The sequence below is a fragment of the Oncorhynchus gorbuscha genome, linkage group LG26, assembly GCF_021184085.1.
Source record: "Oncorhynchus gorbuscha isolate QuinsamMale2020 ecotype Even-year linkage group LG26, OgorEven_v1.0, whole genome shotgun sequence".
NCBI classification, from domain to species: Eukaryota; Metazoa; Chordata; class Actinopteri; order Salmoniformes; family Salmonidae; genus Oncorhynchus; species Oncorhynchus gorbuscha.
In genome coordinates this window covers 20,371,885-20,393,421 of record NC_060198.1, presented here as the reverse complement: position 1 = coordinate 20,393,421, position 21,537 = coordinate 20,371,885, and the positions used below count along the sequence as shown (strand labels likewise).

Genomic DNA, 21,537 nt, shown 5'->3' with positions numbered 1-21,537 from the left:
TTTGACCAAGAAACAAATCGTAGGCAAAGGACAAGACTGTTGACATCGTGTGGAAGCTGTAGGTAATTGCAACCTCGGCCCCATTTAATGTGGTTCCCATTCAACAACACGTTCAAGTGGCGGATGGATATATTTTCCCATTTTCAGTGATCAGATTTTCCTGCGCTTTTCGATGAAACGCACGTTCTATTATAGTCACAGCTGTGATTTAACCCGTTTTATAAACGTCTGAGTGTTTTCTATCCACACATACTAATCATATGCATATACTATATTCCTGGCATGAGTAGCAGGGCGCTGAAATGTTGCGCGATTTTTAACAGAATGTTCGAAAAAGTAGGGGGTAGGAGTAACAGGTTAAAGGATCTCTTGTTATGCAGGTGAATGAGGACCCAAAAGCGACTTGGCGAAAACAGAGTCTTTAATCCAGTAAAGTAAAATACAATCAAAAAACACAACTTCCACTCGTAATGACGAGAACCGACTGGAGACTCGATCTTGAACAGCAGGTAGCCTCGGGAAGGCACTTGAACCTAGCAGACTCAGACACCTGCTCACCACGCAGCATCTGAGGGAAACACGACACGACTGGGCGATACACAAACACAGCACGGTGACCAATACATACAAGGCTCCGACAGGACAGGAACGGAACACAAAGGAAGAAATAGGGACTCTAATCAGGGGAAAGGATCGGGAACAGGTGTGGGAAGACTAAATGATTGATTAGGGGAATAGGAACAGCTGGGAGCAGGAACGGAACGATAGAGAGAAGAGAGAGCGAGAGAGTGAGAGAGGGAGGGGGAGAGAGGGATAGAAAGAGGGAACGAACCTAATAAGACCAGCAGGGGGAAACGAACAGAAGGGAAAGCATAATGACAAGACAATATATGACAAAACATGACAGTACCCCCCCACTCACCGAGCGCCTCCTGGCGCTCTCGAGGAGGAACACTGGCGGCAACGGAGGAAATCATAGATCAAACGGTCCAGCACGTCCCGAGAAAGAACCCAACTCCTCTCCTCAGGACCGTAACGAAAAAAACTATAAAAAGGGAAACTAGGGTACTACTCTAAAAAAAAAATGAGACACGGGTAGAGAACTGAAAACTTTAGAGCAAACAGGACCAAACAGGCCAGGAGAGTAACAACTAGGGACAGACTGAGACACAGCAAGGGCAGGAACAAGAACAGGAGAAATGCGATGGCAGGGAACAGACTGAGACCCAGCAAGACCAGGAGCAGAAGCAGAAAAATACGCACAAGGGTGGACCCCATCGTCAGTATCGGAGCGCTGGGACAGAATGGCTCCCACGCCCACCCCCGACGCGTCAACCTCAACAATAAACTGTTTAGTGACGTCAGGTGCAACAAGGATAGGAGCGGAAGCAAAACGCTTCTTAAAGAGATCAGAACAACAATCATACGACCGGTGAGGAGGAAGGGAGTTGGTTCTGGACCGACTGAAGACCGTGCGCAGACCATGATATTCCTCCGGCACTCCTGTCAAATCACCAGGTTCCTCCTGAGAAGAGGGGACAGAACAAACAGGAGAAATAGCAGACATTAAACACTTCACATGACAAGAAACGCTCCAGGAAAGGACAGAACCACTAGACCAATCAAAAGAAGGATTATGACACACTAGCCAGGGATGACCCAAAACAACAGGTGTAAAAGGTGAACAAAAAATCAAAAAAGAAATGGTCTCACTATGGTTACCAGATACAGTGAGGGTTAAAGGTAGTGTTTCATATAATATACTGGGGAGAGGACTACCATCCAAGGCAAACATGACCGTGGGCTCCCTAACTGTCTGAGAGGAATGTCATGTTCCCGCGCCCAGGCTTCGTCCATAAAACAGCCCTCTGCCCCAGAGTCTATTAATGCACTGCAGGATGCTGCCGATCCGGTCCAGCGTAGATGGACCGGTAAAGTAGTACATGTACTTGACGGAGAGGACCGTCTAGTAGCGCATATCAGTCGCCCTCCGCTTACTGATGAGCTCTGGCCTTTAACTGGACATGACATGACAAAATGACCAGCGGAACCGCAATAGAGACAGAGGCGGTTGGTGATTCTCCGTTCCCTCTCCTTAGCCGAGATGCGAATACCCCCCAGCTGCAGGGGCTCAACACCTGAGTCAGTGGGGAAAGACGGTAGTGTCGGAGAGAGGGGAGACACAGTTAACGCGAGCTCTCTTCTATGAGCTCGGTGACGAAGATCTACCCGTCGTTCAATGCGAATAGCGAGTTCAATCAAAGAATCCACGCTGGATGGAACCTCCCGAGAGAGAATCTCATCCTTAACCTTAGCGTGGAGTCCCTCCAGAAAACGAGCGAGCAACGCCTGCTCGTTCCAGTTACTGGAGGCAGCAAGAGTGCGAAACTCTATTGAGTAATCCGTTATGGATCGATTACCTTGACATAGGGAAGACAGGGACCAGGAAGCTTCTTTCCCAAAAACTGAGCGATCAAAAACCCTTATCATCTCCTCTTTAAAGCTCAGATAATTGTTAGTACACTCAGCGCTTGCCTCCCAGATAGCTGTGCCCCACTGCCGAGCCCGACCAGTAAGGAGTGATATGACGTAGGCAATCCGAGCTCTCTCTCTTGAGTATGTGTTGGGTTGGAGAGAGAACACGATATCACACTGGGTGAGAAAGGAGCGGCACTCAGTGGGCTGCCCAGAATAACAAGGTGGGTTATTAACCCTAGGTTCCGGAGGCTCGGAAGAACCGGAAGTAGCTGGTGACACGAGACGAAGACTCTGATACTGTCTTGAGAGGTCGGAGACCTGAGCGGCCAGGGTCTCAACAGCATGCCGAGCAGCAGACAATTCCCGCTCGTGTCTGCCGAGCATCGCTCCCTGGAACTCGAGAGTAGAGTAGAGAGAATCCATAGTCGCTGGGTCCATTCTTGGTCGGATCCTTCTGTTATGCAGGTGAATGAGGACCCAAAAGCGACTTGGCGAAAACAGAGTCTTTAATCCAGTAAAGTAAAATACAATCAAAAAACACAACTTCCACTCGTAATGACGAGAACCGACTGGAGACTCGATCTTGAACAGCAGGTAGCCTCGGGAAGGCACTTGAACCTAGCAGACTCAGACACCTGCTCACCACGCAGCATCTGAGGGAAACACGACACGACTGGGCGATACACAAACACAGCACGGTGACCAATACATACAAGGCTCCGACAGGACAGGAACGGAACACAAAGGAAGAAATAGGGACTCTAATCAGGGGAAAGGATCGGGAACAGGTGTGGGAAGACTAAATGATTGATTAGGGGAATAGGAACAGCTGGGAGCAGGAACGGAACGATAGAGAGAAGAGAGAGCGAGAGAGTGAGAGAGGGAGGGGGAGAGAGAGGGATAGAAAGAGGGAACGAACCTAATAAGACCAGCAGGGGGAAACGAACAGAAGGGAAAGCATAATGACAAGACAATATATGACAAAACATGACATCTCTAAGGTCAGGGCGTGACACAATTATTTTTCTGAATACTGCATTGTTGGTTAAGGGCTTGTAAATAAGCATTTCACTAAGGTTGTATTCAATGCATGTAATATATGCCATTTAGCAGACGCTTTTTATCCAAAGCGACAAATAAAATGTAATTTGATTTGTAATTTGCACCAGTTTGATTAACCTAGCAAATGTACCAATTTAATTGCTCAATGTTTTCCCATGTCCACTCCACCAGTACAGATTGCAATCCTTGTCATCCCCATTTACATGTTTATTTATGTAATTTTTGTCATGCCAGGCACACATCCAGGCTCCATTTTAATGGGCCATTATTAGAGTAGGCAAAGGCGCAGATCAAACAAGCCAAGTAAACACCCACAAATCCATTTCACCAATGCTCGTTTGATGGCAATTATTTCATCACTATGAGCTCAATTCAGACTTTGATACTGACACCGAATAGAATTGCAACAGCATGATGCTGAAATGTATATTGATCATTTGTTTGGGGACAGATAGGGGATTGTTGAAAATCCTGACATTTTGGATATGTCCCCTGAAAGCTTTATATACAGTTCATGAACTCCGTTCATTAATTCACTTTGATATGTCCATTGTTTGTGTGTGTTTTTTTGGTTTCACTATCCTCGTGGGGAACAGAAATCCTCAGAAGTATAGTAAAACAAGAAAAATTGGGGACTTTTCGACAGTCTTCCCCAAAAGGAAAAAGACTATTTTAGGCTTAAGGGTTAGGTTTAAGGTTACAATTAGGGTTAGGGGGTAGACTAAGGGTTATGAGTTAGGGTCTGGTTTAGGATTAGGGGTTTGGGTTAAGGTTAGGGTTAGGATTAAGGTTAGGTTAAGGGTTAGTGAAAATATAATTTTGAATGGGAGTCAATTGTTTGGTAGTGGCTATGTGGGTGTGTGTAAGATATATATATAGAGAGAGTACTTCAGTATTGGCTCATATCATTCCTTGAAAGTTTGTGTGACCATTGCGTTCATAAACAGGTGCATCTTCCAACATTTTGTAGCTGGTCCGCACTCAAAAGGAGATTCAAGGTTTCTATTTAGTATTAATTTCATTCAGGGGTAGGTACATAGACAAATGTTTTGGCCTGTTTCGCGTGTGTCATGTATGTGTGTGCATCTGAGAGAGAGAGAGTAATTTAAGTTTTACACATTAAAATTGTCAAACTGTAACTTGTTACTTGTTGTATTGGGAGTGTTGATGTTTCATCAAAATAAGGACGCAAGGGTTATGTTACATTTGGAGCCTTGGAGTCATACGAAACCATTATTTTATCTTAAAGACACACCCATCTTTATGGCTGACTTTGAAAGAGTAGGACAACCTTGACATTCCCTCACACAAGCTGTGTGTCGCCTCCGGGAGATGGTCATTCCCTCTCCATGTGAATAGGAGGAGCCTTTAGTTTTAGAGGACACGACTTCAAGTCCAGGTGCTGAGGAGAGGGAAAGAGCGAGAGGGGTGGTGTGGTTTATGCAGGTAAACACTAGTAATCTCGACCACAGAGAGGCAAGTGCGAAGTTTAGCCCACACCCAGCACGCTTGCGGACACCGTACCGATCCACATGTGTTGATGTATCTTCCGTTTCAGCAACCCGCGAGTGGGAAGCAGCCAATGCCAATGCGCTCTCGACTGTGGACCGTGCTCGCAGGTCAGAGGATGCGTAAAAATGCTTTGTAACTGGAATAGCAGGTGCTGGAAGAAGGGCGTCCGACTGTCAACACGTCTAAACTGTGCGCATAGCGCCGAGCGCTGATGTTCAAACCATGGAGAAACAAGCTCTTGCAACGGCTCTGAGCTTGTCCATGAGCGTTGTCTCTTTACTATTGCTGGTCACCGCTATCTTCACCGACCATTGGTACGAGACAGACACCAGAAGGCATAAGGAGAACTGCGACGAGTATGGGTCGGATTCTAACGACCAGAAAAACAGGGAGATGCCAATATACCACTTGCCTCTTGTGGACAGCGGTAACTCCAAACGGAACGTGGCGCTTATGAAGCCGATTCACGTCGGGAGTAGAGAGGAGGAATTGCTTGAGAACTGGAGGGCGATACTGGGGATGGGGATTCTTGAGACGGAATGTGGGCGTCCGTTGTTCTCCACATATTCTGGACTGTGGAGAAAATGCTACTTTCAAGGCATGGACCGAGATATCGATAAACTCATATCAAAGGGTAAGTTTTAATGTGCACACTAAAAAGTGTGAGAAAAGAAAAACAGTTGTGAAATTTGCTGTCAATGATCCGTGACTATTAGGCAAGGACTGTTTTGCATTCCTTTAATCGAGGTAGCTCCATCTGTGGTGATGATTCTGCATACGTGCATTGCGTCAAAACAAGGTTTATGAGGGCTCATATGCACAAGGGCTCATGATTATACACGCCCAAACTAATTTCCAGGAACATGAATTGCCATTTCAAACTCATTGCCAAGGTAGGCTATTTTTATTTCTATAATTGTCGCATCATGACGAGGGTGCTGAGAAATGATAGCCTAATGATTTAGGTTATTAATAGGCTAATTTATGAGGAACATTTTTATATTTATTTCCCTCTCATTTTCCCACAGTGGTAATCGTTGTAAACTGGCCTGGGAATTGTTTGTTTATGTTGTTATCCCAGTCAAATCGTCAATAGAGCCATCGATAGGGCTACAAAAGCCAAAAATGTTGATTGACGACAGAACCCAAAAGGGTTCTTTGGCTGCACCCATAGGAGAACCCTTTTTGATTCCATTTACACCCTTTTTGGTTCCAGGTAGAACCATTTTGGGTTTGTGGAAAGGGTTCTACATGGAACTCAAAATGTGTTTACTTGGAAGCAAAAGGTTTCTACCAGGAAGGGACAGATAACACCTTTTTTTTTACCCACAAAGAAACCCCTTTGAAGCCATTTTTTATTCTACAGGGATGTGTTCAACATGGAACCCTACAGGGTTCTTAAGAATAATTTCTATGGAAAAAAGGGACCTGAAAGGTTCATTTGATTGAAAGTGTTCTACCTACAACCATAAAGGCTTCTCCTTCAGGGATACACCAGAATAAACATTTTCTAAAAGGTGAATTCATGCCCAATGTGCTGAAGTTCAAGTCCCTACAAAGTCTTTTTAAGGTTGAAACGGGATGAATGGAGAACATTTCCCCACAGTGTCCAGTCCATCAAGATTAATGTCACCCCGATTAAGCCAGGGGCTAAATGTCACCGAAACCCACTTGCCACCTTGCATTTAAAACAGATAAGGTGTCATGTGAAGGATCTCAAGCTTCAACACCTACCCTTTGATTTCTGTCAATGTTGATTTCATTTGATACCTGTGAAGGATTGTGCCCATACACTCTTAGAAAAAAGGGTTCCAAAAGTGTTCTTTGCGGAAGGATAGGGTTATACGAACCGTTTTGATCAGAAGAAGGGTTCTTTGTAAGGGCGAAGTGTTCTACCTAGAATTATTAACATCCTAAAAACATCCGATTTTGGAAGAAAGGGTTCTTTGATGATTATTTGGAAGGCAAGAAGGGTTCGACATAGAACACATATACAGTGCATTAGGAAAGTATTCAGAGCCCTTGACCTTTTCCATATTTTACGTTACAGCCTTATTTTAAAATTGATGAAATCGTTTTTTCCCTCAACAATCTACACACAATAATACCCCATAATGACAAAGCAAAGCAGGTTTTTAGAAATTTTTGCAAAATGTATTAAAAAAATATCACATTTACATAAGTATTCACACCCTTTACTCAGAATTTTGTTGAAGCACCCTTTGGCAGCTATTACAGCCTTGAGTCTCTTGGAAATGACACTACAAGCTTGGCACACATGTATTTGGGGAGTTTCTCCCATTCTTCTCTGAAGATCCTCTCAATCTCTGTCTGGTTGAATGGGGAGCATCGCTGCACAGCTATTTTCAGGCTGATTAATTAGGGCTGATTTCAGGTTTTCATTTCAATCGGTAATCGGCATTTTTGGACACCGATTATGGCCGATTACATTGCACTCCACGGGGAGACTGCGTGGCAGGCTGACTACCTGTTATCCGAGTGCTGCAGGGAGCCAAGGTAAGGTGCTAGCTAGCATTAAACTTATCTTATAAAAAACAATCAATCGTAACATAATCACCAGTTATTAACTACACATGGTTGATGATATTGCTTGTTTATCTAGCCTGTCCTGCGTTGCATATAATCGATGCGGTGCCTGTTAATTTATCATTGAATCACAGCCTACTTCGCCAAACGGGTGATTTAACAAGCGCATTTGCGGAAAAAGCACTGTCATTGCACTCAATGTGTACCTAACCATAAACATCAATGCCTATCTTAAAATCAATACACAATTATATATTTTTAAACCTGCATATTTAGTTAATATTGCCTGCTAACATGAATTTCTTTTAACTAGGGAAATTGTCTCACTTTTCTTGCGTTCTGTGCAACAGAGTCAGGGTATATGCAGCAGTTTGGGCCCCCTGGCTCGTTGCGAACTGTGTGAAGACCATTTCTTCAGCATAAATACTGGAGGCTAACAAAGACAGCCAACTTAGCCAAACGGGAGATGATTTAACAAAAGCGCATTGCGAAAAAAGCACAATCGTTGCACAAATGTACCTAACCATAAACATCAATGCCTTTCTTAAAATAAATACACAGAAGTATATATTTTTAAACCTGCATATTTAGTTAAAATAAATTAATGTTAGCAGGCAATATTACCTAGGGAAATTGTGTCACTTCTCTTGCGTTGGAATTTGCCAGAATTTTACATAATTATGACATAACATTGAAGGTTGTGCAATATAACAGCAATATTATGGCTTATGGATGCCACCCGTTAGATAAAATAAGTCATTAATATGGTCTAAGTATTTCTGTGTGTTATTATATCATAATTAAGTCTATGATTTGATAGAGCAGTGTGACTGAGCTGCGGTAGGCAGCAGCAGGCTCATAAGCATTCATTCAAACAGCACTTTCCTGAGTTTGCCAGCAGCCTTTCGCAATGCTTCAAGCATTGCACTGTTTATAGCATTGCACTGTTTATAGCATTGCACTGTTCAAAGCTATCAACTCCTGAGATTAGGCTGGCAATACTAAAGTACATATTAGAACATCCAATAGTCATAGGTATATGAAATACAAATGGTATAGAGAGAAATGGTCCTGTAATCACTACAACCTAAAACTTCTTACCTGGGAATATTTAAGACACATGTTAAAAGGAATCACCAGCTTTCATATGTTCTCATGTTCTGAGCAAGGAACTTAAACGTTAGCTTTTTTACATGGCAAATATTGCACTTTTACTTTCTTCCAACACTTTGTTTTTGCATTATTTAAACCAAATTGAACATGTGTCATTATTTATTTGAGACTAAATTGTTTTATTGATGTATTATATTAAGTTAAAATTGTCACGACTTCTACCAAAGTCGTTGCCTCTCCTTGTTCGGGTGGTGCTCGGCGTTCGACGTCACCGGTCTTCTAGCCATCATTGATCCATTTTTCATTTTTCATTGGTTTTGTCTTGTCTTCCCACACACCTGTTTTCAATCACATTCATTACCTGTTGTGTATTTAACCCTCTGTTTCCCCTCATGTCTTTGTCAGAGATTGTTTATTTTGTCAGCGTAGTGTTTTTTGTATAGGTGTGCGACGGGTCTTCATACCCATATGTGTTTATATTCATTTTTCTATTTAGTGTTATGGAGCATGTTACTTGGACATTTATTAAAAGACTCCATTTTACACTCCGTTTGACTCTCCTGCGCCTGACTTCCCTGCCACCTATACACATATATCTGACAAAATAAAAGTGTTCATTGTTCATTCAGTATTGTTGTAATTGCCACTATTACAAATATATATATAAAAATCGGCCGATTAATCAGTATCCGCGTTGAAAAATCATAATCGGTCAACCTCTACTCCAGAGATGTTCAAGTCCAGGCTCTGGCTGGGCCACTCAAGGACATTCAGAGGCTTGTTCTTAAGCCACTCATGCGTTGTCTTGAATGTGTGCTTAGGGTCGTTGTCCTGTTGGAAGGTGAACATTCACCCCAGTCTGAGGTCCTGAGCGCTCTGGAGCAGGTTTTCATCAAGGATCTCTCTGTACTTTGCTTTGTTAATCTTTCCCTCGATCCTGACTAGTCTCTCAGTCCCTGCCACTGAAAAACATCCCCACAGCGTGATGCTGCCACCATCAAGCTTCACTGTAGGGAGTATTTCAGGTTTTCTCCAGATGTGACGCTTGGCATTCAGGCCAAAGAGTTCAATCTTGGTTTCATCAGACCAGAGAGTCTTGTTTCTCATGGTCTGAGAGTCCTTTAGGGGCCTTCTTGGCAAGCTCCAGGCAGGCTATCATGTGCCTTTTACTGAAGAGTGGCTTCTGTCTGGCCACTCTACCATAAAGGCCTGATTGGTGGAGTGCTGAAGAGATGGTTGTCCTTCTGGAAGGTTCTCCCATCTCCACAGAGGAACTCTGGAGCTGTGTCAGAGTGACCATCGGGTTCTTGGTCACCTCCCTGACCAAGGCCCTTCTCCCCGATTTTCTCAGTTTGGCCGGGCAGCCAGCTGTAGGAAGAGTCTTGGTGGTTCCAAATGTACATTTAGGAATGATGGAGAGCAAGTAGGTTCTTGGGGACGTTCAATGCTGCAGAAGTTTTTTGGTACCCTTTCCCAGATCTATGCCTCGACACAATCCAGTCTCGGACATCTACGAACAATTCCTTTGACCTCATGGCTTGTTTTTGTTCTGACACGCACTGTCAACTGTGGGACCTTATATACACAGGTGTGTGCTCTTCCAAATCATGTCCAATGAATTGAATTTACCACAGGTGGACTCTAATCAAGTTGTAGAAACATCTCAATGATTATCAATAGAAACAGGAGGTACCTGAGCTAAATTTTGACTCTCATAGCAAACAGTCGGAATACTTTATTTTTTATTTTTTTACAATTTTGCAAAAAAATCCTGTTTTTGCTTTGTCGTTATAAGGTATTGTGTGTAGATTGATGAGGAAAACAATTAATGCAATCCATTTTAGAATACGGCTGTAACATATCAAAATGTGGAAAAAGGGAAGGGGTCTGAATACTTTCCAAATGCACTGTATACTGTATATAATATTTCACAGCATGCTCTATTGCAGGGAGATTTTCAGAATTGCTTGTTTTACTGTAATATCTGTGTTTTTGCATGTACATTGATGGCTTGATAAATATTATGTTACACAGAGATAAATAACATACAATTTTCTAAACTAATCCAATCTCTTAGTATTTGGATTTATTTCACCTATTACTGAGATTATTGTTTCAATTTAGATAATTGAAGTTGTCTCAGTATTCAATCTTTCCTACCCTGGCAGTCATTCTGAAAGCAAGTTGCAGATGATTAACAATTCCACTTTTTGGATATCCTATCTCTGTTATGCAGGTGAATGAGGACCCAAAAGCGACTTAACGGAAACAGAGTCTTTATTCCAGTCTTACACAAAAGCGATAATCCTGGATATTATCTAGGTACATGCAAAAACAGGAAAACTGAAATCCACTCGTCAGTAGAGAGGAATGACTGGAGACGCGACCACAGACTGCAGGTCGCTTCGGGAAGGCACCGGCCGTAGCTGACATTGACACCTGCTCACACGCAGCATCTGAAGAAGGTAAAACACGACAGGGCGGAACAAGGACACAGAACAGCGAACATCAAGCAAGGATCCGACAAGGACAGAAGCGGAAAACAGAGGGAGAAATAGGGACTCTAATCAGAGGGCAAAATAGGGGACAGGTGTGAAAAGAGTAAATGAGGTAGATAGGAAAATGAGGAACAGCTGGGAGCAGGAACGGAACGATAGAGAGAGAGAGGGAGAGAGGGAGGGGGAGAGAGAGGGAAAGAAAGAGGAAAAGAACCTAATAAGACCAGCAGAGGGAAACGAATAGAAGGGAAGCACAGAGACAAGACATGATAATCAATGACAAAACATGACAGTACCCCCCCACTCACCGAGCGCCTCCTGGCGCACTCGAGGAGGAACCCTGGCGGCAACGGAGAAAATCATCAATCAACGAACGGTCCAGCACGTCCCGAGATGGAACCCAACTCCTCTCCTCAGGACCGTAACCCTCCCAATCCACTAAGTACTGGTGACCACGTCCCCGAGAACGCATGTCCATGATCTTCCGTACCTTGTAAATAGGTGCGCCCTCGACAAGGACGGGGGAGGGGAGGGAAGACGAACGGGGGCGCGAAGAAAAGGCTTGACACAGGAGACATGGAAGACAGGGTGGACGCGACGAAGATGTCGCGGAAGAAGCAGTCGCACAGCGACAGGATTGACGACCTGAGAGACACGGAACGGACCAATGAACCGCGGAGTCAACTTGCGAGAAGCTGTCGTAAGGGGAAGGTTACGAGTGGAAAGCCACACTCTCTGACCGCGACAATACCTAGGACTCTTAATCCTACGTTTATTGGCGGCTCTCACAGTCTGCGCCCTGTAACGGCAAAGTGCAGACCTGACCCTCCTCCAGGTGCGCTCACAACGTTGGACAAAAGCCTGAGCGGAGGGAACGCTGGACTCGGCGAGCTGGGACGAGAACAGAGGAGGCTGGTACCCAAGACTACTCTGAAACGGAGATAGCCCGGTAGCAGACGAAGGAAGCGAGTTGTGAGCGTATTCTGCCCAGGGGAGCTGTTCTGCCCAAGACGCAGGGTTTCGAAAAGAAAGGCTGCGTAATATGCGACCAATCGTCTGATTGGCCCTTTCTGCTTGACTGTTAGACTGGGGATGAAAACCGGAAGAGAGACTGACGGAAGCACCAATCAAACGACAGAACTCCCTCCAAAATTGTGACGTGAATTGCGGGCCTCTGTCTGAAACGGCGTCTAACGGGAGGCCATGAATTCTGAACACATTCTCAATGATGATTTGTGCCGTCTCCTTAGCGGAAGGAAGTTTAGCGAGGGGAATGAAATGTGCCGCCTTAGAGAACCTATCGACAACCGTAAGAATCACAGTCTTTCCCGCAGACGAAGGCAGACCGGTAATAAAGTCTAAGGCGATGTGAGACCATGGTCGAGAAGGAATGGGAAGCGGTCTGAGACGACCGGCAGGAGGAGAGTTACCTGACTTAGTCTGTGCGCAGTCCGAACAAGCAGCCACGAAACGGCGCGTGTCACGCTCCTGAGTAGGCCACCAAAACCGCCGGCGAATAGAAGCAAGCGTACCCCGAACGCCGGGGTGGCCAGCTAACTTGGCAGAGTGAGCCCACTGAAGAACAGCCAGACGAGTAGAGACAGGAACGAAAAGAAGGTTACTAGGACAAGCGCGCGGCGACGCAGTGTGAGTGAGTGCTTGCTTTACCTGTCTCTCAATTCCCCAGACAGTCAACCCGACAACACGCCCTTCAGGGAGAATCCCCTCGGGGTCGGTAGAAGCCACAGAAGAACTAAAGAGACGGGATAAGTCATCAGGCTTGGTGTTCTTATTACCCGGGCGATAAGAAATCACGAACTCGAAACGAGCGAAAAACAACGCCCAACGAGCTTGACGTGCATTAAGTCGTTTGGCAGAACGGATGTACTCAAGGTTCTTATGGTCAGTCCAAACGACAAAAGGAACGGTCGCCCCCTCCAACCACTGTCGCCATTCGCCTAGGGCTAAGCGGATGGCGAGCAGTTCGCGGTTACCCACATCATAGTTGCGTTCCGATGGCGACAGGCGATGAGAAAAATAAGCGCAAGGATGGACCTTATCGTCAGAATGGAAGCGCTGGGATAGAATGGCTCCCACGCCCACCTCTGAAGCGTCAACCTCGACAATTAATTGTTTAGTGACGTCAGGAGTAACAAGGATAGGAGCGGATGTAAAACGCTTCTTGAGGAGATCAAAAGCTCCCTGGGCGGAACCGGACCACTTAAAGCACGTCTTGACAGAAGTAAGAGCTGTGAGAGGGACAGCAACTTGACCGAAATTACGAATGAAACGCCGATAGAAATTAGCGAAACCTAGAAAGCGCTGCAACTCGACACGTGACTTTGGAACGGGCCAATCACTGACAGCCTGGACCTTAGCGGGATCCATCTGAATGCCTTCAGCGGAAATAACAGAACCGAGAAATGTGACAGAGGAGACATGAAAGGCGCACTTCTCAGCCTTCACGTAGAGACAATTCTCTAAAAGGCGCTGGAGTACACGTCGAACGTGCTGAACATGAATCTCGAGTGACGGTGAAAAAATCAGGATATCGTCAAGGTAGACGAAAACAAAGATGTTCAGCATGTCTCTCAGTACATCATTAACTAATGCCTGAAAGACAGCTGGAGCATTAGCGAGACCGAACGGCAGAACCCGGTATTCAAAATGCCCTAACGGAGTGTTAAACGCCGTTTTCCACTCGTCCCCCTCTCTGATGCGCACGAGATGGTAAGCGTTACGAAGGTCCAACTTAGTAAAGAACCTGGCTCCCTGCATAATTTCGAAGGCTGACGACATAAGGGGAAGCGGATAACGATTCTTAACCGTTATGTCATTCAGCCCTCGATAATCCACGCAGGGGCGCAGAGTACCGTCCTTCTTCTTAACAAAAAAAACCCCCGCTCCGGCGGGAGAGGAAGAAGGCACCACGGTACCGGCGTCGAGAGAAACAGACAAATAATCCTCGAGAGCCTTACGTTCGGGAGCCGACAGAGAGTATAGTCTACCCCGAGGGGGAGTGGTCCCCGGGAAGGAGATCAATACAACAATCATACGACCGGTGAGGAGGAAGGGAGTTGGCTCGGGACCGACTGAAGACCGTGCGCAAATCATGATATTCCTCCGGCACTCCTGTCAAATCACCAGGTTCCTCCTGAGAAGAGGGGACAGAAGAAACAGGAGGGATAGCAGACATTAAACACTTCACATGACAAGAAACGTTCCAGGATAGGATAGAATTACTAGACCAATTAATAGAAGGATTATGACATACTAGCCAGGGATGACCCAAAACAACAGGTGTAAAAGGTGAACGAAAAATCAAAAAGGAAATGGTCTCACTGTGGTTACCAGATACTGTGAGGGTTAAAGGTAGTGTCTCACATCTGATACTGGGGAGAAGACTACCATCTAAGGCGAACATGGGCGTGGGCTTCCCTAACTGTCTGAGAGGAATGTCATGTTTCCGAGCCCATGCTTCGTCCATAAAACAACCCTCAGCCCCAGAGTCTATCAAGGCACTGCAGGAAGCAGCCGAACCGGTCCAGCGTAGATGGACCGACAAGGTAGTACAGGATCTTGATGGAGAGACCTGAGTAGTAGCGCTCACCAGTAGCCCTCCGCTTACTGATGAGCTCTGGCTTTACTGGACATGAAATGACAAAATGTCCAGCAGAACCGCAATAGAGGCAAAGGCGGTTGGTGATCCTCCGTTCCCTCTCCTTAGTCGAGATGCGAATACCTCCCAGCTGCATGGGCTCAGTCTCTGAGCCGGAGGGATGAGATGGTTGAGATGCGGAGAGGGGAACACCGTTAACGCGAGCTCTCTTCCACGAGCTCGGTGACGAAGATCTACCCGTCGTTCTATGCGGATGGCGAGTGCAATCAAAGAGTCCACGCTGGAAGGAACCTCCCGGGAGAGAATCTCATCTTTAACCTCAGCGTGGAGTCCCTCCAGAAAACGAGCGAGCAACGCCGGCTCGTTCCAGTCACTGGAGGCAGCAAGAGTGCGAAACTCTATAGAGTAATCCGTTATGGATCGATCACCTTGACATAGGGAAGCCAGGGCCCTGGAAGCCTCCTTACCAAAAACTGAACGATCAAAAACCCGTATCATCTCTTTAAAGTTCAGATAATTGTTAGAACACTCAGCCCTTGCCTCCCAGATAGCTGTGCCCCACTCCCGAGCCCGACCAGTAAGGAGTGAAATGACGTAAGCGATCCGAGCTCTCTCTCTTGAGTATGTGTTGGGTTGGAGAGAGAACACAATATCACACTGGGTGAGAAAGGAGCGGCACTCAGTGGGCTGCCCAGAGTAACATGGTGGGTTATTAACCCTAGGTTCCGGAGACTCGGAAGACCAGGAAGTAGCTGGTGGCACGAGACGAAGACTCTGAAACTGTCCTGAGAGGTCGGAAACCTGAGCGGCCAGGGTTTCAACGGCATGACGAGCAGCAGACAATTCCTGCTCGTGTCTGCCGAGCATTGCTCCCTGGATCTCGACGGCAGTGTTGCGAGAATCCGTAGTCGCTGGGTCCATTACTGGTCGGATCCTTCTGTTATGCAGGTGAATGAGGACCCAAAAGCGACTTAACGGAAACAGAGTCTTTATTCCAGTCTTACACAAAAGCGATAATCCTGGATATTATCTAGGTACATGCAAAAACAGGAAAACTGAAATCCACTCGTCAGTAGAGAGGAATGACTGGAGACGCGACCACAGACTGCAGGTCGCTTCGGGAAGGCACCGGCCGTAGCTGACATTGACACCTGCTCACACGCAGCATCTGAAGAAGGTAAAACACGACAGGGCGGAACAAGGACACAGAACAGCGAACATCAAGCAAGGATCCGACAAGGACAGAAGCGGAAAACAGAGGGAGAAATAGGGACTCTAATCAGAGGGCAAAATAGGGGACAGGTGTGAAAAGAGTAAATGAGGTAGATAGGAAAATGAGGAACAGCTGGGAGCAGGAACGGAACGATAGAGAGAGAGAGGGAGAGGGGGGGGGAGAGAGAGGAAAGAAAGAGGAAAAGAACCTAATAAGACCAGCAGAGGGAAACGAATAGAAGGGAAGCACAGAGACAAGACATGATAATCAATGACAAAACATGACAGTACCCCCCCACTCACCGAGCGCCTCCTGGCGCACTCGAGGAGGAACCCTGGCGGCAACGGAGAAAATCATCAATCAACGAACGGTCCAGCACGTCCCGAGATGGAACCCAACTCCTCTCCTCAGGACCGTAACCCTCCCAATCCACTAAGTACTGGTGACCACGTCCCCGAGAACGCATGTCCATGATCTTCCGTACCTTGTAAATAGGTGCGCCCTCGACAAGGACGGGGGGAGGGGAGGGAAGACGAACGGGGGCGCGAAGAAAAGGCTTGACACAGGAGACATGGAAGACAGGGTGGACGCGACGAAGATGTCGCGGAAGAAGCAGTCGCACAGCGACAGGATTGACGACCTGAGAGACACGGAACGGACCAATGAACCGCGGAGTCAACTTGCGAGAAGCTGTCGTAAGGGGAAGGTTACGAGTGGAAAGCCACACTCTCTGACCGCGACAATACCTAGGACTCTTAATCCTACGTTTATTGGCGGCTCTCACAGTCTGCGCCCTGTAACGGCAAAGTGCAGACCTGACCCTCCTCCAGGTGCGCTCACAACGTTGGACAAAAGCCTGAGCGGAGGGAACGCTGGACTCGGCGAGCTGGGACGAGAACAGAGGAGGCTGGTACCCAAGACTACTCTGAAACGGAGATAGCCCGGTAGCAGACGAAGGAAGCGAGTTGTGAGCGTATTCTGCCCAGGGGAGCTGTTCTGCCCAAGACGCAGGGTTTCGAAAAGAAAGGCTGCGTAATATGCGACCAATCGTCTGATTGGCCCTTTCTGCTTGACCGTTAGACTGGGGATGAAAACCGGAAGAGAGACTGACGGAAGCACCAATCAAACGACAGAACTCCCTCCAAAACTGTGACGTGAATTGCGGGCCTCTGTCTGAAACGGCGTCTAACGGGAGGCCATGAATTCTGAACACATTCTCAATGATGATTTGTGCCGTCTCCTTAGCGGAAGGAAGTTTAGCGAGGGGAATGAAATGTGCCGCCTTAGAGAACCTATCGACAACCGTAAGAATCACAGTCTTCCCCGCAGACGAAGGCAGACCGGTAATAAAGTCTAAGGCGATGTGAGACCATGGTCGAGAAGGAATGGGAAGCGGTCTGAGACGACCGGCAGGAGGAGAGTTACCTGACTTAGTCTGTGCGCAGTCCGAACAAGCAGCCACGAAACGGCGCGTGTCACGCTCCTGAGTAGGCCACCAAAACCGCCGGCGAATAGAAGCAAGCGTACCCCGAACGCCGGGGTGGCCAGCTAACTTGGCAGAGTGAGCCCACTGAAGAACAGCCAGACGAGTAGAGACAGGAACGAAAAGAAGGTTACTAGGACAAGCGCGCGGCGACGCAGTGTGAGTGAGTGCTTGCTTTACCTGTCTCTCAATTCCCCAGACAGTCAACCCGACAACACGCCCTTCAGGGAGAATCCCCTCGGGGTCGGTAGAAGCCACAGAAGAACTAAAGAGACGGGATAAGGCATCAGGCTTGGTGTTCTTATTACCCGGGCGATAAGAAATCACGAACTCGAAACGAGCGAAAAACAACGCCCAACGAGCTTGACGTGCATTAAGTCGTTTGGCAGAACGGATGTACTCAAGGTTCTTATGGTCAGTCCAAACGACAAAAGGAACGGTCGCCCCCTCCAACCACTGTCGCCATTCGCCTAGGGCTAAGCGGATGGCGAGCAGTTCGCGGTTACCCACATCATAGTTGCGTTCCGATGGCGACAGGCGATGAGAAAAATAAGCGCAAGGATGGACCTTATCGTCAGAATGGAAGCGCTGGGATAGAATGGCTCCCACGCCCACCTCTGAAGCGTCAACCTCGACAATGAATTGTTTAGTGACGTCAGGAGTAACAAGGATAGGAGCGGATGTAAAACGCTTCTTGAGGAGATCAAAAGCTCCCTGGGCGGAACCGGACCACTTAAAGCACGTCTTGACAGAAGTAAGAGCTGTGAGAGGGACAGCAACTTGACCGAAATTACGAATGAAACGCCGATAGAAATTAGCGAAACCTAGAAAGCGCTGCAACTCGACACGTGACTTTGGAACGGGCCAATCACTGACAGCCTGGACCTTAGCGGGATCCATCTGAATGCCTTCAGCGGAAATAACAGAACCGAGAAATGTGACAGAGGAGACATGAAAGGCGCACTTCTCAGCCTTCACGTAGAGACAATTCTCTAAAAGGCGCTGGAGTACACGTCGAACGTGCTGAACATGAATCTCGAGTGACGGTGAAAAAATCAGGATATCGTCAAGGTAGACGAAAACAAAGATGTTCAGCATGTCTCTCAGTACATCATTAACTAATGCCTGAAAGACAGCTGGAGCATTAGCGAGACCGAACGGCAGAACCCGGTATTCAAAATGCCCTAACGGAGTGTTAAACGCCGTTTTCCACTCGTCCCCCTCTCTGATGCGCACGAGATGGTAAGCGTTACGAAGGTCCAACTTAGTAAAGAACCTGGCTCCCTGCAGAATTTCGAAGGCTGACGACATAAGGGGAAGCGGATAACGATTCTTAACCGTTATGTCATTCAGCCCTCGATAATCCACGCAGGGGCGCAGAGTACCGTCCTTCTTCTTAACAAAAAAAAACCCCGCTCCGGCGGGAGAGGAAGAAGGCACCACGGTACCGGCGTCGAGAGAAACAGACAAATAATCCTCGAGAGCCTTACGTTCGGGAGCCGACAGAGAGTATAGTCTACCCCGAGGGGAGTGGTCCCCGGAAGGAGATCAATACAACAATCATACGACCGGTGAGGAGGAAGGGAGTTGGCTCTGGACCGACTGAAGACCGTGCGCAATCATGATATTCCTCCGGCACTCCTGTCAAATCACCAGGTTCCTCCTGAGAAGAGGGGACAGAAGAAACAGGAGGGATAGCAGACATTAAACACTTCACATGACAAGAAACGTTCCAGGATAGGATAGAATTACTAGACCAATTAATAGAAGGATTATGACATACTAGCCAGGGATGACCCAAAACAACAGGTGTAAAAGGTGAACGAAAAATCAAAAAGGAAATGGTCTCACTGTGGTTACCAGATACTGTGAGGGTTAAAGGTAGTGTCTCACATCTGATACTGGGGAGAAGACTACCATCTAAGGCGAACATGGGCGTGGGCTTCCCTAACTGTCTGAGAGGAATGTCATGTTTCCGAGCCCATGCTTCGTCCATAAAACAACCCTCAGCCCCAGAGTCTATCAAGGCACTGCAGGAAGCAGCCGAACCGGTCCAGCGTAGATGGACCGACAAGGTAGTACAGGATCTTGATGGAGAGACCTGAGTAGTAGCGCTCACCAGTAGCCCTCCGCTTACTGATGAGCTCTGGCTTTTACTGGACATGAAATGACAAAATGTCCAGCAGAACCGCAATAGAGGCAAAGGCGGTTGGTGATCCTCCGTTCCCTCTCCTTAGTCGAGATGCGAATACCTCCCAGCTGCATGGGCTCAGTCTCTGAGCCGGAGGGAGGAGATGGTTGAGATGCGGAGAGGGGGAACACCGTTAACGCGAGCTCTCTTCCACGAGCTCGGTGACGAAGATCTACCCGTCGTTCTATGCGGATGGCGAGTGCAATCAAAGAGTCCACGCTGGAAGGAACCTCCCGGGAGAGAATCTCATCTTTAACCTCAGCGTGGAGTCCCTCCAGAAAACGAGCGAGCAACGCCGGCTCGTTCCAGTCACTGGAGGCAGCAAGAGTGCGAAACTCTATAGAGTAATCCGTTATGGATCGATCACCTTGACATAGGGAAGCCAGGGCCCTGGAAGCCTCCTTACCAAAAACTGAACGATCAAAAACCCGTATCATCTCTTTAAAGTTCAGATAATTGTTAGAACACTCAGCCCTTGCCTCCCAGATAGCTGTGCCCCACTCCCGAGCCCGACCAGTAAGGAGTGAAATGACGTAAGCGATCCGAGCTCTCTCTCTTGAGTATGTGTTGGGTTGGAGAGAGAACACAATATCACACTGGGTGAGAAAGGAGCGGCACTCAGTGGGCTGCCCAGAGTAACATGGTGGGTTATTAACCCTAGGTTCCGGAGACTCGGAAGACCAGGAAGTAGCTGGTGGCACGAGACGAAGACTCTGAAACTGTCCTGAGAGGTCGGAAACCTGAGCGGCCAGGGTTTCAACGGCATGACGAGCAGCAGACAATTCCTGCTCGTGTCTGCCGAGCATTGCTCCCTGGATCTCGACGGCAGTGTTGCGAGAATCCGTAGTCGCTGGGTCCATTCTGGTCGGATCCTTCTGTTATGCAGGTGAATGAGGACCCAAAAGCGACTTAACGGAAACAGAGTCTTTATTCCAGTCTTACACAAAAGCGATAATCCTGGATATTATCTAGGTACAAAAAACAGGAAAACTGAAATCCACTCGTCAGTAGAGAGGAATGACTGGAGACGCGACCACAGACTGCAGGTCGCTTCGGGAAGGCACCGGCCGTAGCTGACATTGACACCTGCTCACACGCAGCATCTGAAGAAGGTAAAACACGACAGGGCGGAACAAGGACACAGAACAGCGAACATCAAGCAAGGATCCGACAAGGACAGAAGCGGAAAACAGAGGGAGAAATAGGGACTCTAATCAGAGGGCAAAATAGGGGACAGGTGTGAAAAGAGTAAATGAGGTAGATAGGAAAATGAGGAACAGCTGGGAGCAGGAACGGAACGATAGAGAGAGAGAGCGAGAGAGGGAGAGAGGGAGGGGGAGAGAGAGGGAAAGAAAGAGGAAAAGAACCTAATAAGACCAGCAGAGGGAAACGAATAGAAGGGAAGCACAGAGACAAGACATGATAATCAATGACAAAACATGACAGTACCCCCCCACTCACCGAGCGCCTCCTGGCGCACTCGAGGAGGAACCCTGGCGGCAACGGAGAAAATCATCAATCAACGAACGGTCCAGCACGTCCCGAGATGGAACCCAACTCCTCTCCTCAGGACCGTAACCCTCCCAATCCACTAAGTACTGGTGACCACGTCCCCGAGAACGCATGTCCATGATCTTCCGTACCTTGTAAATAGGTGCGCCCTCGACAAGGACGGGGGGAGGGGAGGGAAGACGAACGGGGGCGCGAAAAAAAGGCTTGACACAGGAGACATGGAAGACAGGGTGGACGCGACGAAGATGTCGCGGAAGAAGCAGTCGCACAGCGACAGGATTGACGACCTGAGAGACACGGAACGGACCA

At 47.4% G+C, this 21,537-nt stretch overlaps 1 protein-coding gene across 1 annotated transcript in view; it reads left to right on the top strand.

Moving 5' to 3' along the window:
• Positions 1 to 4,928: 4,928 nt before the first annotated feature.
• Positions 4,929 to 21,537, top strand: part of LOC124016136 (transmembrane protein 178A) — a 41,639-nt gene continuing 25,030 nt past the window's right edge. Inside the window, exon 1 of the mRNA XM_046331669.1 lies at positions 4,929 to 5,686. Within this exon, the coding sequence (XP_046187625.1) occupies positions 5,275 to 5,686 (412 nt within the window). The 5' untranslated portion in view covers positions 4,929 to 5,274. The remainder of the gene's footprint in view (positions 5,687 to 21,537) is intronic.